The sequence below is a fragment of the Calliopsis andreniformis genome, chromosome 3 (genome assembly GCF_051401765.1).
Source record: "Calliopsis andreniformis isolate RMS-2024a chromosome 3, iyCalAndr_principal, whole genome shotgun sequence".
In the NCBI taxonomy this organism is placed as follows: Eukaryota; Metazoa; Arthropoda; class Insecta; order Hymenoptera; family Andrenidae; genus Calliopsis; species Calliopsis andreniformis.
The window spans coordinates 2,002,948-2,021,838 of record NC_135064.1 but is presented as its reverse complement, the minus strand read 5'-3'; the positions used below and the strand labels follow the sequence as shown (position 1 = coordinate 2,021,838).

Sequence of the window (18,891 nt, the reverse complement as noted above, 5' to 3'; positions counted from 1 at the left end):
TTACCGATCTCTATTCTTCAACTACTCTCAACTTATACTACATTTTAAATATCACCGTTGACGCTAATAAAACAGTAGATAATGTCACATATTTGCACTTAGCATGGGACCCGCTAGGGGTACTCCATGGACTTAATTTTCATATGCAGTCTCTGGATGCTTCTACAGGGCACTCGACAACAGATATCAGAAATTTTAAGGAGCGATTCTTAATCAAACGAAAATTATGAATGACGAAAATTTATTGAAGACCTCATTTCAGTGTTATTAATTATTGAGAAAATTCGTGTTGCCTAACATTCGTGTGAAATGTGTTTGACTTGGGACTTATTCTACTGCCGATGTGTACTAGCCAGATCAGACACTGATACAGTAAAATGAGTCCTGGGTGAGACACATTTCCCTCACATTTCATATTTGTTGTTCAACATAGTGTATATTCTATACATAGAACCGGTTTCTATATGCGAGAACAGAAAGACCCCTAAAATAAAGATAGCACTAGGTTTTAGCAATCAAAAGTATTAAATAGCATATTTCTTATAAAACTTTTACGCGTATCATCAATCAGCTCATTATGTTCTCCCAATAAAAATGATACCAATCAGGACACAATTTAAACGATTTATAACAAAATTATGTGGAAAATACAATTTGCACAAAACTAAATTAATTGTGTTAGAAGTGTACCGATTTACATAGTATTTGATATCATTTTAACTGGGAAAAGTCAAACTTTAGCTTTGGTGAGAACGCGAGAGATCCCACAAGGATCTCTATAGTATGGTACGATTAACTGAAACACTCATTACTACGTACTCAAAATATGTGATTTTTATTAAAATTTTTTTAAAATAGTACCAATGGACTCTGCATTCTGTCGATAAAAATGATACCAAACACGACACGAGTCGCATTATTTCTAATCATTGGTATTATATAATTCGAATGTGCCTGCAGCAGTAAATTATAAAATTTATTGTTGAATAAAACTTATATTGCGTAGAAAGTCTGAAATATTTATTCAGTTTCTAAAAAAGTCATACTAATAAATTTCTTATATTTGCCTTTCTCGTTTATTATATGAATGCCTTTTTTTCATTGTGCATTATTACATGAGACATAAAATATTTTACCATATAGTACTACTGTAAAATATATAGATCTTTACTTATTACTATATATTCCTAAAAAGAAATTTAAACTATGCAAAGAAACTTTTTTTCTGAAAAGAGGATGAATATATTTCTCAAGTAAAAACAGTATTTGAAAAACAAAAATTATGATATGTGAAAAAATTAAATAACCATGTAAAAAATTACTTATTATTTTAATTATATAGTTTATTAACCTCCTGAAGAATGAGAATGGTCGATAATGTAACTAAGAAAGTGGAATAAGAAAAAATAGCTTCAGCTTTGAACGTTTTAATAACACTCGGCAAATTTTCTTCACAATTAAACTTTCACATGATAAAAGCTTGCACCATTTCAAGAACTTCTTCTTTCTAGACGAGAAAAAATCTTCAAAGTATCGAAACCAATTGCATAAAATAGATCTCAGCGTCACAGAAAGTCTTTTTCGCATTTCACGCGGGAACAAGGTTCGATCCTCTCTGACACGTAAAGAAACAAGACAAGGTCTACGAGAATGGGTAATGAAGGGTTCTGCTTACTCGGGTAGTGATCATCCTCGGATGTGTCGATTGGTTCTGAGTTGGTAGTCGAGATGTTTTCCTGCAACAAGAGGCAAATGTGTCGTTAGAGTGTGTACTAACACTTGCAGAACAGTTGAACGATTTTCTCGCGTGATAGAGGAGATAGTGAGATGTAAATGGCTTTGAAAGACGCCGGCCTTCATCATGTCGAAATGAATTTTTGTGTATAACGTGTAATGGGTGAAAAAATAATCATTTTCAGGAGAAGCTAATAACATCAATTACATACTTATATTCGTATAAACGCATTTAAATGTATAATTTTTATTTTTATAAATATTACGCATAGAAAAATATTTAGAATGACTTGTATTCCATGTTGCTAAAGTTCATCTTGTGGTTATCACAATAGTAATATGGTATCGTATTATTTTCCAAAATTTATTACTGCTAGATTCTTATTTGTGTCAAAATGTAGTTTTCATTATTGTAAAATTTAGAAAGAATTTAAATATACACAATTATTTTAATCTTCAATGAAAATCCTTCATCAAGAAAGGAAATTTGAGTAAAAATTCAGATATGTAACAATTACCGAATATATCCATGTAGCACTTCTATAAACTGTCTATAACTGCTTATACAATTACTTTAGAGTAACTAGTGAACCTGCAGCTTAGTCACACCACCACCGATTTTGATGATCTTTGGATATATTGTAAGTTCATTATTCTGAACAACTACTACATTGAATTCTGTTATACGTACGCGTCCGTGGATGCGTCACGTCGCATAGTGACGCGACGGTCGCTTTTCTGCTGTTTCTACAAATATAGCACAGGCCTGACAACCAATATATTATAAGGGGTGGACTATTTAGCTTTAACTATCGAACTTGAGCATTGGTTTCGAAACTTTTACTTAGTGGAATAAGTTGACCCAGTGGACAAGTCAAAAAAAGAACTCTCCAGGCGACCTAACACCCTAGAAAGACCCAGGGTTCTAAGTTGACCCTATGGACAAAGGTAACCTAAATCTAACTATCTTGCCTTTCTATGTTTCGAGGATAGTTCAGTGTGCGTTACCTTTCTTCACTGGGTCAACTTAGATCCACTGGGTCCTTATAAGGTGTTGGGTCTTCTGGGGAATTTTTTTTGTACTTGTCCACTGGATCTTGACACACTTACCACTAACGCAGTAACGTATTCAAACGCAGATGCATACGTGAGGTCCGCATGAAATGCAGTATCTTTAAAATTAAGGCCCACCACCTATTATATGTATAAGAAAAAGTTGTTCAAAATATTGTCGTCTATAATATATCTAAAGATCGTCAAAATCTGCGGTCGTGCAACTAATCTGCAGGTTCACCGAACTTGTTATTAACCCGAAATGAATGAAATGTACATTTAGATTCTTTATATGTGTGGTATTGTTCATACAAATGATAAAATAGATGATGTCTTTTTGTTCACAAACTTACAATGAAATTCTAAAGGTAGAACTTTAAAATTGTTGGATTGTTGAATTTTAAAACTATTGAAACTATGCAAATAATATTATGTACCCTAGAGGGTATTCTAACCTGTCAATAAAATAAATAAAAATAATAATAATAATTTACAATAAGTAACACTTTTGACTATTCGGTATAGTTTATGAACAAGGTAGCACCTGATATCTTGAAAATGTCTATTTTATATCCATTTTATGTCTAAGCATCTTATTACCTGATTTGAACGTCTTAAAAACATCTGATACCGTACGTTTTAAAGACTCTAAATTTTTGTGCATAAGACGTCTTCAAGGGACATTATATGGACGTTTTAAAGACTTATGCTTTTAGACAACTTAAAGATGTCTATTTTTTGTCTTAACGACTTATAGACGTAATCTGGACGTCTTTGAAACGTCTTATTAATCTCGATTAAGATCTTCTAAAAACATACTGGTTTGTAACTTCGGACATTTCAAAGGCGTCTTTCGGACATTTTAGGACTTTACTGTATGTCTTTAAGACGTTTTTAAGACGTTTCTGTGCTATGTGGGTGTAGAAGGAATAACTTTTTTCCTTTTATTATATAAATAATACTGTTATGTTATAGTTTAGCGCTGATTTTAACTTTAAGACGGGATAATGTTAACTCTGACTACGAAAGATGTGTACAGAGTGTTCGATGACAATTGGAAGAAATTTTAAAGAGTTTTTCTACACTCTGAAATAAAACGAAAATAAAGAATGACGAAATGCGTTTAAGGCTTCGTTTTAAAGTTGGTAATTATTCAGAAAAAATTCGCTTGAAATGTGTCTGACAATTCTGACTCCCAACACGCAATAGTTAAGTCGCACGCAGCGAAGTCAGTTGAATACGTTCCGAATTAGACATACTTCCTGCTTAGGTGTTTCCTCAACAATTAATAACTCTGAAACAGAACCTTAAACGTAATTTCGTTATTCTTGATTTTAATCCTATTTTGACGTGTAGCATAACCTCTTAAATTTCTGGCACCTGTTATCAAACATCCTGTATAATAGATAACATGCAATACGTTTCAAATATTTGAAAACTGTAATATTGTTAAGACAAAGGGATTTTAAACATCAGCCAATCTGATTACGGATAATAGCCGATAGGACGTCAAGATACCCTGTTAAACAAGGCAAAAGTACTCATTTTTAAAAATATATAAAAGTTTTTAATAGATGGATTTCTAAAGTTAAGAGTAGGTAATATTTTTAGATTTTACTCGTGGAATACTATTAAATGATTGAAGAAAACCAATAATTTTGGATCCTCAGAACTTTATAAATTTCCATAAATATTTCTTAACTCAAATACAAGAAATTAAATTAATAGAAATACTGCGACCTCCGATATCAGCTAAAGGATAATGAGAAATTTTTTGTAAAGTAGGTATATGTATAATGCAGGAAATTAATATTTTATTTTAAAATGTATTAAATAAGTGGTGAAATCGGTGGTGATGTGACTAATCTGCAGATTCACCATAAGGTCTAAGCTGTATTGCAAAGGAATAGTAATTTTGACACACTATTAAAAATTAGCAATATTTTGAAAGATATAAATGTCGAAGAACCATAAAAAATCCCATCGCAGTATTAGTGCAAATATAAATATACCCAATAAAAAAGTCGTGTGGCGTAGGAAGAATATTTGCGGCGTATAAATTCATTTTAAGTGATAAGAGGAGGAGAGAAGTTCAAATACGTGACTAAACTTTAGTATACTTAGGCTATAATTATAACAAACAATACAATGTAGAAAAGGTTTCCATAATAGGTTTTTGATTCGCTAAGAAAAATACCTTGTTATGCTACTGTCTTGATCTTTCATTGTTTCACAAGTTTGGTATATTTCTTCCGCCTACGACACCCGGTTATTGAAAGATTAAAGCGCCGCGAGTCAGGCTGACTTATCAATCCCATGATCAATCGTGTACGCGATTGTCCATCACGTTTCATGGAATCGCGATTGTCTTCGCGATTGCGCCACAAGAAAAACATACGGACAATCTTTCCCGCACACCCACGGCACGGCCGTGGACTTTATTGTCCCGCATTGAGAACTGGCAGCGACTTGTGGTTTGTCCGAACGCAAATTGCTTATGCCTCGGCTTGATGACGTGTCGTGGGAGACGGGATTGAGGCACGTCGAGAATCTTGGGATCGATAGCGTAACTATGAGAGCTGACTGCTCCCTGTGTGAAAGTTAAAACCAACTGCGCCGAAAGTGTCAGTTCAACGTAATGTTATTTCGCTAATCCGTTAAAGATTGTTGCTCATAACGAGCTATCCTTGATAGGTATAGGAAAATTATGAGTTAATTGGTGTGGACTATTTGTATAAATTCGCATCTGAGAAGTAATACTAGAAATGTAAAATCTGTAAAAGTAGAAAATATTTGAAAAAATTCTCTTATTCACTGCTATTTAAAGGATTGGAAGATCAGTAGAAATAAAAATGTTTCAGTTGGAATCGGTTTTTTCTTTTTCTGTTGCAAATCTTTAGTATTCATAGTACTAAGCATAGTACTAATAGGTATGTACAACATACATAAATAGTTTCTTGCACATAAATTGAATGAAACTAAAAGGATATCATCGGTATAAATTTTACGAAATTTCAAAATATTTCAAATATTTAAAAAAACGCTTTAATGTAGGTATTAAAGCACAAAGAAAGTATAAATCTATTAAGAATTACTTACTTCGAAAAATCTATGCAATTTAGCCAAAAAGATATGAAATTATTAAATACTATAAAAATTGTCGATTTTATACATTTCTACTTGTTTTATGTACTTTTATTCATTTTTTTAGTTCGAATACGAGAGGTTCCACTGTATTACATTGCACAAATTACTTCAAGTCACAAAATTCTAAGAACAATTTCAAGAATCAATTTGTTACACTAAAAGAACGAAAAACACTTAATCGAGTACAACTCGAAACAAAACTTGTATGGTCAGTTTAATTCATAGCAGTGGAATCTACTATGAGGTCACTATATCCTGATGCACTCAATTCGCTTGGTAACGTTGATCCTCTCTTCATCAACAGGGTTTCCCTCATTGAAGCGAATGGCTGATGGTTTCGCAAGGTGTGTGCACAGGCAATACCTGCCCCGATGGACTGACTGAGCGGGGCTCTCCTATAACTGTGTCAGGTCTCGTGTTGCAACTGCAGAAGGTCGACCGGTATACACGGCGCGGAGAGCACGACCAATTGATACCGGCTGCAACTTTGTCCGACGGTGTTGTAGGACGACGAGCGACCGACTCACATGCGCATACCAAGTTAGAGTCCCGCAAAAACCGTCAGTGATGTAACCGAGGAATTCCAATCATATCGTGAGACAACATGGACAACCGTCCCAAGAACTGGAACTGATAAACGAGATTCGAGGATAGAGTTTGATGTAGGACTAACAGTAAATCCTTTAGTTAGGATTGCTGCAACAATTAACCTTCACTGAACCGTCTTGGTAAACGAAAGGCATACTCCGAATTCATTCTGATCTAAACCTAAATTTTGTTATAAGTAGAACCTTAATTAACACTCTTACGGCTACTGTCAAAATAGTTACGCGAACGATCGCTGTTGGGTCTTTTTGGACCCATATTTTGTAACTGTACAATTTATGTAATTCTACTCAGTTTCTATAGCAATTTCAAATACATGTTTCATTTACGTTTTAGAAGATACGATTATTCTAGATTTTTGTTAAATATTTTTCACTTTTATTAAAAAGAAGTGTAATATTAATCAACTAGAATCACGAGTTAACAATTCCACTGTTTTTGATGTTGGAAAGTGATCTTTACATTTAATTGTTAGCACTTTATGTATTCCTGAAAATGTTTATTGTCTTTTACACGACACATAAAATATCTTCCTCAGCTTCATGCCGCATTCGTTAAACTTGAAACTTTCGTTTTTCGATTTTCCTTTCTTTTACCTCTATTACTCATATTACTGCTATCATACGGTATATATTCCCTGACAAATATTTGCCAACTCTTACATCAATATTAGGATTAAATAATTGCATTGGCAAGTTTTCAAGAAGTACCTCTTTAGCACTTAATTTTATTAGTGAAAGATACTATACATTTGTTGATGTTCTATACTACGTAGAAATTATAAATCCAGAAAATTATAAACAAGTTTGAAACGCAAATGATGAAAAATTCGTCTAGGTAAGTGTTCATTTACTAATTTATCAAAAAATAATTTTAAAAACTTAAAAAATAACTGATACTGAGGGGAAAATATAAAGTGGTTGCTTTGACTTGTATGCATCGACTGTATAGGTATATTGTACTAACTCACCCCTACTCTACTAATCCAGGACTCGTCCTTTAAAAATATCAATAAAATATAATTCGTTATGAAGTGCGTAAGGAATACCAGAAGCCTTAATATCGTAAGAAGTTGTGGACAAGAATGTCAATCTCTCTGGGTCCAATAGAACCCGCCGACAGCCGGGCGAGTGCTAGATGATAATCATCTAATGATTATGTTCCTATATCTCTAACCTAAATCTCATTTGCTCCTAAATAATGATTAATGTTACATAGTTAATTTTATTTAGTTTATGTTACATTTTTTGTATATTTTTCTGTACATGAAATTAACGAACTTGAAGAAATATTAAAAGAATTTTGTTGACAATGTAGGTAGCAGTTTTTACAAATATTGTATTTCTGGTGTCAATGTTGTGTAGTAATTTATCTGATATTAATTCTATGGTGAATACATTGAACTACTGGCAGGTTAAGAATGCTCAATTCTTTAAGTAAAGTCTATTTTAACAATCGTCGGAATGTATTGAACAGCACCTGGTATTTTCATTCTTAAATTACTTTTCTAACCAAAAGATATATTAAGAATTTTTCATTAAGAATTTGATACAACCAATTATTACTAATTATTTGAAAATGTTAAGATAAAGTATCCATAGTTTTGTATTTCGATTATTATGTATATGACTTTTTCTTTAACAACTCTTCACTTAATAATAGATTTGAAAGTTTCGAAATAATCTTTTAATTAGATCATCTTTCGATCAAAAACATTCTCTTTCATTGTATTCTAATTGAGAAATGAGTAACAAAACAACTATTTCTCCTAGTTTAATTTACATGATACTTTACTAAATCTTTAGAAAAAGTCAATTCTTTTCACCAAATATGTAGACTTCTAAAAGATGAATTAACTCCAGTTAAAAAATCATGATAATGTGAAAACCATAACAGTCTAATTTCTAACGGTTATTTTTGGGGTTCAAAGGGCAGAGTCTCTGAAAACGGCAGTGAGATAAATCCGATACTAACTCATGGTATGCGGTCGATCATCGATCACCTAAACCGATTTGTGAATCATATCAACAAAGAATCGAAGTATTCTGAGATCGCAGGTACTAATGAACAGAAGTCTCTTGTTTGCTCTCTTGTGACTATCCACCTTCACTTTTTCTCCCCGTCTCACCTACGCACGGGCCGCCCTACTTCCGCCGGATGTGCCCTGATAAATGGGAATCTCGCTGAGCGCGCGGCCAGTCAGTCGTATACACCTACGACGACGCATATGACACTGAATGAGAAACGAGCCGGGAACGGTACTCGTCTTCGAGGCCACCGACAAGGGGCATCAGACAAAAATGAGGAGAAGAGCAAGTGTGCCGTTTGTCCTGGCATCATTTAAAGCCAAGGGGAAGTATCGAGTTAACAGATGTCATGAGGCAGTAGGTTAGAGCCCTAGAAGGGATATTTCAGCAGAAGGAGAAGCTATTAGCACTTATGTTCTTATATCTCTATAGTTTATTTTATTTTTTTGAACTTTTAACATATCGTGTCCTCTTATAACGACTTTTTATATTAGATATTAGATCTATCAAATTCCTTTCTCTACATGTTGGATGTAAAATGGGTACAATATTTAAAGAGAAATCCTCAGAGTATCACTGTTTATTGTATCTCTACACATATTTATTCGCATAGCATTTTTAGTATGTTAGTATGGTGGAGCTATTTACCTCAAACGTAAAAGGAAAATTAATTAAAAAGTACTAGCTAATAAAAGGATTAATAAAAATAAAATCTTAAAAATGAAAATCTTACAATACAAAATTAGGTCCCTAGAAAAAGGAATACCAAATAAAGACGTTGGTCATGCTAACGGTGATAAACCATAGGTGTAATCCCACTTAAACGACATTCTCATGAGAAAAATTACTGATTCTGGCGATACTCAAAACAGAATCTAACCTAGAATGTAGCTGATGAAAGATACTCGTGGCGAAACAGCTTTGAGTGGCTCTTTTCGCCACGTGCGTTCGCACTGTCAGTTAATGCGACGATTTCAACGCTCTCACCCCGAGATCTGCATTTGTCACGCACGTTAAGAGCGCAGCGTGTCTGACCGTCACGCGTAGCTCAGCGTCGCGATAAACGTGCGAGACATCATCCTCGACTTCTCGCATAAGAGCCGAGGGAAGGAGAAAATTAAATATGCCGAGTAAACGCTGGCGGGGAACAAGAACGAGGATATAGACACTCCAGATCTTGAACTGTCCTCGCAAAGACCTGGAAGCCGGACCATAGAGAGAAAAGAAATTGTTCTCGAGCCCCTCCGGGGACTGCTGCACGTCCAGGGAGATACGCTTGAAACATTTGTTTAGTTGGCTGCAATTAAGCCACTTGGCGGCAATTGTTTGTCGCTCAGCACAGAATTCCGCTCCCACGTGCGGGTACGCGGTCATAAAGCGCACAGACGCGTGTGCATACCGCGCGTTGTTGTACCAACTCGCCACCAACACAATAATTCTAGACGATAAAGCCGAGCAAGTTGCCGGGGTTAGGGGTCAACCGGGTCCAGTAGCCGGTGTCCGACCAATCAGCAGCCGGCAACCGGCCGGACATTTCACGAGATCGGCACAGACGATTGTCTTTTGTCTTGAGCGCTTTGTGGATGGATGGGATGAATTGCGCTCCGAAGTCACGCGACTGAGCGCGACCGCTTCGCGGCAACCGCGTGCTCTGAATTTTTATTGACCCCGACGCAATCGCCGGTCTATGAGCAGGAGCGCTATCGCGCTGGCCGGAAATTCTCCAGGCGAAACGAGAGATTGATACTACATAGTAGGGTGCAGACTACGTACTCAATGATTTTCTAATAGATGTCGAGATGTGTATGTGGTGTTTCCTCTGTCCAACAATTCTTCTAATACTATTATATGTATACATATCGCTTATCTATGAAATTTATACTTTCGTATAATAAGTAATAATTTTGTTGATTAGTATATTTAGCAAACACATTAAAGAAAATAGAAGTTGCTAACAAAAATAAATTCATGTAATAAACTCATTTTCACATATTGTTTACCAGTCTTTGAGATCGATCATTTAAGGCGATAATTTAATTATTATTATCTAATTAAAATAATTAAATTTGCAGACAATGAATTAAAAAATGGATAAATTCTGACAAGTTAGTTATCTATAATTTATTTTATGCAAAAAGAATACTATCTAATAATACTTCAATTTATGTCGACATATACAGTCAACGGGAGGATATAGCACTTCTAGTAAAATAGCAAGATATTGGTCCTTCACATTTTTAACAATCGGTGTTTCGGAGGTCAAATGAGAACCCATAATACGAACCAACGTATTTTTTCCTAATTTCTACTAATTCGGAACCCCAGAGGTGACAAATGGGGTAAACAAGTCTTAATCCTATAATATTCATTATTTAATAATGTATTATCATCAGTATAGCATTGTCAATTAATTAAATATTACAAATAATAAAGAAAATACCGCAGAAGAAAATTTGATATTTCAGTCAAGTAGATGTTACATTGTTAAGTTTTTGAAAATTTTTATGTAATTAGTGATTAATTGACAATGCTGTATTGATAATAACGCTTCTTTTGTCACTGTTAGGGGACCGAAAAAAAAGGAATCATGAAAAAAATAAATTGGTTCATACCTAGGTTTCCGATTGGCCACTGCAATGCCGCGCCGATTGTTAGAAGTGTGAAGGACCGATACCCTGCTGTTTTACTGGAAACGCTATACATTATCTCGCCATCGGCTACAGGATAGGCAGTAAATATACCTGTAGTCTATGAAAGACTACAGTTCCTCGAAAATGTAAAGCGATTAAAGGAAATGTGTAGTCTGATGGATAAAACAAACTAGAACATTGTAATGGATCTTCGGGAATTTCTGTAATAGCTAATTTAATTAATTATTCATGCTAACTCTCTGAATAATAAGGAAATGATTGTGGCCTATTGGTAATTTCAGGGTCATGTGTTTTGGCCTAGATAAAGCACCTGTCGACGATTCCGCTTTCACTGCTCTTCCTAACCTTCCTTGTCTCTCTGTCAAGCCGCTTAAACGGCTTTCAATTTCGACTGATTTGCCTACCAAATCCGGCGGCCTTTAAACACACTTGTATTACGACGATGACCAGGTCTCAAGGTCGTCTTTAAGTATTACAGGAGCGACGCAATCTTTTTGCATAGGGACTTCTTTTTCTCCAGAAAAGGAACAAGATACTGAATTTAAACAAAAAGAATGTATATTTTTGTTTCTGTATATACATTTTTTAAACAAATTTTTGTAGGCTCAATTATTTTAAATCAACATTTACATTGAATTCTTTGTATGATGTAAGTTACGTTTGTGTTATGAGATATTAATATGTGTGCTATTTTGGCAAAGAATGTACAACTATCCATTCAAATACGTTTGTATAAGAAAGTTCACCACATATTGTAAATGATATCAGTGAACATATTTTCTTATTACGTACATTTAATAGTACATCGAAGAAATTCACTACTAATTTAAATAATATAGAGTGATTCATAATGCATACTTAGTTTTTGGAATATGATTCTGCGCACTAAAATAAGTAAAAAAACACCATATGAACACATGTTCTACGCAATTTTTTGAAATACATACGAAAACTAAAAATATGGTATGCAAACATTACGTAGTAGCGTATGTTGAGACATAAGGCGGACACTTCGAACATTCTTTTTAATTATCCATAATTCAGAAACTAAGATATATGTATATACAATAGAATCATATATTCATGTCTTTCGTTACTTATCTAGTGTACTCTACGTATAAATTTATGCTCTGAAGTATAGACTTGCATTTATGAATCACCCCGTGTAACCCTATTTCAGTTTTATTTAAAATCTATATACATAGATATCTAAAAAACTTAGAATTATGTAAAATGTACATTCCACTAAAACTGCATTAATACATCCGTAATTAATTCATGAACTAGAATCTCCTAAAAATCATTCAATAAAACACCTCCCTGAGAAAAACCAAAAGATTACTACAGATCGTAATTTAAGATCTCAGAAACTTAAACGTTCGACCGGGGTGTACAATTATGGCAGAAAACGAGAAGAATATCTGAAAAAGACGAGGCATCAGCGAGTCCACGGCAAAAAACAGTCCAATAGGCCCAGCGTCAATTGACAATACATATGTATATCGTGGCCAAGGATACCCCTCACCGTGCCTGTTTTGGAGCATTTTCATCGCTACATAGCAGTGAGACGAGTAGAGGAGCGGTGCGACCTGACGTCATCGAGAACGAATGCTCCAAAGCGGTTCGTTCAGATTACGTCAGAGAGGACCAGTGATGATCGTGGAAAGCAGCCGTGGAGTGGGAGAAGAGGACGACGGGATTACCATCGCTGGGATAACCTCACACGTGTGCAGTCCAAAAAAAGAAGGGCCAAAGGGAAAAGATGAGTGCATCACTAGAGCCACTTTAAATAGTAAGACAGGAAAAAAATGAAGCGGGGGAATCAGCTTATCAGAAATCGCGTTAATAATCGCCGGTTAATCGCCGTGCTAGTGATCGTCTTGTATTTTTGGAACATATCAAGATGTAAAAACTTTCCGTTAAAAGAGGCCTATAGTCTAAGAAATAATCATCACATACGGATTAGTATCTGTTTATTAATTCAAAAAATTGGTTTCAAGGAAAGTTTCTGTATATATTAATTTGTAATTTAATTGCGAGTATGTAAGATATTGTGAATTACCCATGAACAGTCTTTGTATCTTGGTGTCATTCTACATCAGTTTAGAATACGTACTTCTAAAAGGAGCAACTTATCTTAGGATTTTTATATTGGGATTCTTAATCAGATGAATTTTCACTTTATTTTGCATTTGAAATAATTCGTTGTATACTTTCGTATCTAACGGACTAAATTTAAAATGAGTAACAGTAATTTGTTAATCAATGAATCATATAACGTTAGGCATGCATTGCCATTTGTATACAAAATATTTTTTATATTTTCCTTTTTATTAATAGAATATGTTTCAATTAAAAATTCTATTAGTGTACCGTATGAAATTTATATCATTTATTTCAATTGTTTCAGAATGTTCTAGAGTTATTGATGTCTATGTATGCATGCAAATGTGTGTAGTCCAAGATGTTAATTAGTTCGTGTTTTCAGTTAGTATCATATAAAAATAGGTGCAAACTTCTGATCACACGAAGAATTTAATATCTACAATAGGAGATACACTAGAATACATAATCTGGAACATAATAATAAATATTACGTATTCTAAATAAATTATACTAATGTTTGGCCAACTACATATTTAAGAAATAAATGAAAGATACCTATGGCTCATCATTAAAATAATTATTCATTTAAACTGCAACATCAAAAATGTATTCTTAACAGTATCAATGAATGTGTACAAATTATACTATCAATAAAACTTTATTAACGAAAATGTATCACCTCTGTGAAAACGATTTTTAATTTTCTTAAATAATTACTGTATATTGAACGTATTAAAGTACGAAAACAATAACAAAGTAACAGATGTAAATTGTAATTTATAAAACAAATGGAAAGAAAAATTAATCAAAATATTAATTCATTATATTTACATAAATTGTAATTTCCAATTCATTATAATAAATATAAGACTTCAAAATTATTATCCAAAAAGGATTTTCCAAGACCTTCTTACTGAAAAAATCTCAACTTCTTTTTAAATTAGTCGATGCAAACCGTTCACACTAAAATTATTATTTCATATCACAAACAGATTGTAACATTATATTATAAAAAAGTAGATACTTGATAGATGAACTGTTTTCAGAAACGCGTTTCTCAAGTTTCATTTCTCAGTTCTCAAAATACTTTTATTGTGTTATTTAAGACTAAACTTTAGAAGAGTTATCGTTTTAAAATTATTAACTAAAATGTGGCTTTTCTACAGCAGGAAATGTAGATAATTGAGTAAACCAATTTGAATCAATAAAACCTAACCATTAACTTATAAAGATAGCTCTTACGAAACTAATTTCTGAAAAGCTGCTTTTGTTCAGAAAATCAGATGATTTACAATTTCAATATATACGTCTTCAATATGTAGGTGCACATATGCATATTCGCCAAATTTCTCATAAAACGACTCAAAATAAGGTTCAAAATACTTCGTTGCCTGCTACTGAATTAAATGAACGTATATGAATGTATCGTAAAGTAAGGTTGTTTCCCACCGGGGCTGTCGCCTGTATTTTCGATCCAGCTTGCAGTTTATCCGGCACCAGTCACGGATGACAACGGTGCACAACGTGGCCGGTTGGCTACCTTACTTGACCCCCGCACAACGAGGGACAATTGGGTGTAACAGTCTCCCATTCGTTTGTCTGTCCGCCCATCCGTCGAGCTGCTCGCCCGTCCAGAGCTGTTCATCCGTGTTTCTCTGAATCCTCGGTCGTGTAACACGTCCATTATTCCTGGGGTGCACGCCGCGTGTGCGACAGTGTTTCGTGCACGCACACGTGCGTCCCAATCTCTCTCTTTTAACCGATCGACCCGTCCTTTCCCTCTATGTGCTCCGCGTGTTCATGATTATTTAATCTTGCCTCTCATTCAAATTCTTATTCCTTTTCCACTTTCTTCCCCTGCTTGTTTCCCAGCGAGATGAAGGAAAAGGTTATGAATAAACACGGAAACATACATTCCTGTCCAAAAGTATTAGGACACGTACTACCTTCAAGGAACTACCATTTCATAATGCAAATTGTCAATATTGTCAAATATTTTTCGCGAATTTCATTGTAAATATATATTTAATATATTCTAATTACATAGATGTGAATCATTTAATTATTTAAATCCTTGAAATTATTAAATGTTTCGAGAATGTATTTTCGCTGAATTTCGTTATAAAATATCCAGTCAGTTTTTAAAAATTCGAAGAGATGTTGGAAACACAATGAGAAAGTATAATCAATACACCGATTAATAGCAAAGATGCCCAGAATTATAAACACACTAAAAAACAATAAGTATAAATGTTATTTAATATCCTTGATCAAATATTTAACGCATTACGTACTGAATATACACACTCTAATATGGTATACAACAAAATACTTACGTAACATTAAGTGGAAGTATTACTAATTTTATAACTTTTTCTACATACATATAAAATATTCGATAATAGGTGTCACAAATTTTAAAGAGTGAATTTATAGATCAAAATAGGTCGACAATAAGAATGACAAAATTGTGTTTAAGATTTCGTTTCAGAGTTATTAATTGTTGAGAAAACGCCTAAAAGCGTGAAATGTGTCTGACTTAAGATTTATTCTACCGATTTCACTGTGCCTAACTTATCTTATGCACATCAAAAGGAAAATAAGTTTCAAACCAGACACATTTCTTGCAAATTTTACATGTTTTCTCAACAATTACTATCTCTGAAACGAAACCTTAACCGCATTATCGTTATTCTTGATTTTGGTTTTATTTTAGCTTGTAGAATCGCTCCTTAAAATTTTTGACACTTATCCAACATCCTATACATCTTCATTATGTATTTGCTTATTAATATTTTATTTTTTCATAGTGTTAACTTTGTTGTGGATCTCATTATGTACTGCTCGTAATAAATAAATAAATAAAATCTCAATTTTCTTTTCAATTTTTTGTTCTAAACAGAATCAATTTCAAATTCCATATCAATCATAGATTGTATGTACAGTGATCTTGACTAAAAATTTTTACCAACTCAAAAACTGAATGGATTCCCAAAAGTCTTCGTTATGGCTCAGTAGATCCATAATACGTTTAACACAAGACCTATATGGGGTAGCAGTTTACTCCCGCACTAGATATTTACCTTGTCGAGTGTTTCACGGTAGAGGAAAGACATAGGTAGCTGAAGAAGCGAAAAAGACAAAGAGAGCACATAGAGTGTTGCGTCGCGTCGTCAGCTTCGAGCACGCGCCCTACTCTATTCGGTTCGGCCGCGTAAACGCATTCGATTCGCTCTCTCCAGTCGCGTTTCGCGCTACGAACGAAGAGTAAGTACACTCTTCGTGACCTGTTTCCTTGCGATCCTCTTCATCGTGATCCAACAGATGATTATGCGACCGAAATGGCTAGATTGTACACCGCTCGTAATTTACCTTTCACATTCATGGTTTGTTACGGTATTAAAACAATGGCTACTGTTCATATTAAAACTTAAATGGAATTGATAGAATTAATGCGCAAGATGAGCTGATATTGCTCTGTGATATGTTCTTTTCTAACTGAGCGAAAAAATATAATTTATTTTAAATGCGATTAACGTGACTTTGAAGAATCTATGAAACTTTTATTTTTTTCGAGTAGTACAAGGTTTTTCATATTAAGTTTCATTAAATGACCGTTTCTATTTATGAATTCCATACAACACGTTCGTGTCTTAGTAGAGTAAACGCTTGAATTGAAACGTAAAGACTTTAAAAGGTTGCAGTTAAAACACGGAGATCTAATCTAGAAATGAGTACGACGTGGTTAAAGAATAAAAATCAGAATGAATCGTAGTACAAATTAGACTGAATTGCAGCTGAATTAAAAGTTAAAGTGTATAATATAGCACGATCCATGAATATATTATGAGATGAATTAGTCTAGAGTCTAGTTAAAAGTACTGTTAATTTTATAACTCATGTCTAAAATTTTTTATATTTGTAATATTGCAATATCTTGTAAATAAAATTTTTTTATTTTTGTAGAGTAGTGTTCAAAATTACCCTTCGCCTGGTGGATTCCGTGTCTATTCGAATTCAACGTTGCCAAAGCTAAAGCCATTCACCGTTCGAGAGTTAAAATAAAATTAAGAGATTAAAATCTAGATGTCATGAATTAAACTTAACCAAAATTTTACTTAATCTAGATTAAGAAGTAGACAATTAACAAGGCAATTAACAATTAACAAGGGAATATCGCGAAGTGTAAATTTCCGATCTTGATAAAATTTGGTAAGATTGTAGAGTACTCGACAACATTCCACACTGATTTTTTTATCGGCTCTAATTCATATTAATAGGGTGAAAACCACTCCCAAAGTTAGCTGTGGAAAACATATTTCGCTTAGTATCTCGAAAACTATTGTGTGTAGTAAAATGGTATACATGGGACGATTGCGTATTTTCTCACGACGAATTCACATATGTAAACAGTTTTTAAAAATATCAATTTGTTTAAAAAATATATTGAAAAATAGTATATTTTCATTGCTTTCATTGACTAAATATTGATGGATCTTTTCACAAATTTATGTGTGAATACTATGTACCAAAATACAAAATATGGATAAAATAGAATTTTGAATTTTCTCTTTTCACTCATCAAAACATTTTCTAAGCAAGATTAATAGTTTCTGTTACAAAACAATTCTAATCTATGAAAAGGTACGCACAAACTAAAATTATTTAAAATAGTATTAAACAAAAAAAGAATAATAAAAAGCTGTTGCGAGCATTCGAACCCGGAACCTACAGATTGTAGGTCAGCACTTATTCAGACTCGGCTATCGAACTTTCTTGAAAGTTTATTCAATTAAACGGTATATTCTTGAAAAATTCCAATTGTTTGCATATAGTAAATAATAATCAGTGATGGGCAATTATATTTATAAACCATCTTTACTTGCTATATTTTCATCTATGCAAGTGTCACTGACACTGAATCTCTCGTATTGTTTGCAACGAGTTCGAAACGTTGCGTTGTGATGTTATTATTTATTCATTTAGTGAATAATAAACAACATGTATCATAGTATAATGACGAATATATTATAAGGATATATGTTTTTCTTAAAGCCACTTGTATCAGAGCCTAATTTCGCACGAAATATAGTTTAACTAGAAATATTATTATTTTGTTTATAACGTGAAAATTCAAAATTCTATTTTATCCATATGGTGTGTTTTGGTTCATAGTATTCACATACGAATTTGTGAAAAGATCCATCAATATTTGGTCAGTGAAAACAAAAAAATATACTATTTTTCAGTATATTTAAAAAAAAAATTGATATTTTCAAAAACTGTTTACATAGATGGATTCGTCGTTTGAAAATACGGAATCACCCTAGTTATACCATTTTGTTACATGCAATAGTTTTCGAGATATTAAGCGAAATATGTTTTCCACGCCCAACTTTGGGGATGGTTTTCACCCTCATCTATTAGGTCCGCCAAAAAAAATACATATCGAATATTTCCTGCTACTCTACAGTCCTGCCAAGTTTCATAAAAATTGGAGATTTATACTTCACGATGTTCCCTTGTAAGAATTGGGTTTTTAATAAAATTTTATATTTATACCTTCT

The 18,891-nt window shown here is 33.4% G+C and overlaps 1 protein-coding gene across 2 annotated transcripts in view; it reads right to left on the bottom strand.

Moving 5' to 3' along the window:
* The window catches only part of LOC143188757 (uncharacterized), a 122,488-nt gene that overhangs the window by 39,167 nt on the left and 64,430 nt on the right, over nucleotides 1–18,891 (bottom strand). For both annotated transcript variants that reach the window (XM_076393183.1, XM_076393184.1), the window contains exon 2: nucleotides 1,676–1,736. In XM_076393183.1, coding sequence (XP_076249298.1) covers nucleotides 1,676–1,736 — 61 coding nt within the window. The remainder of the gene's footprint in view (nucleotides 1–1,675; nucleotides 1,737–18,891) is intronic.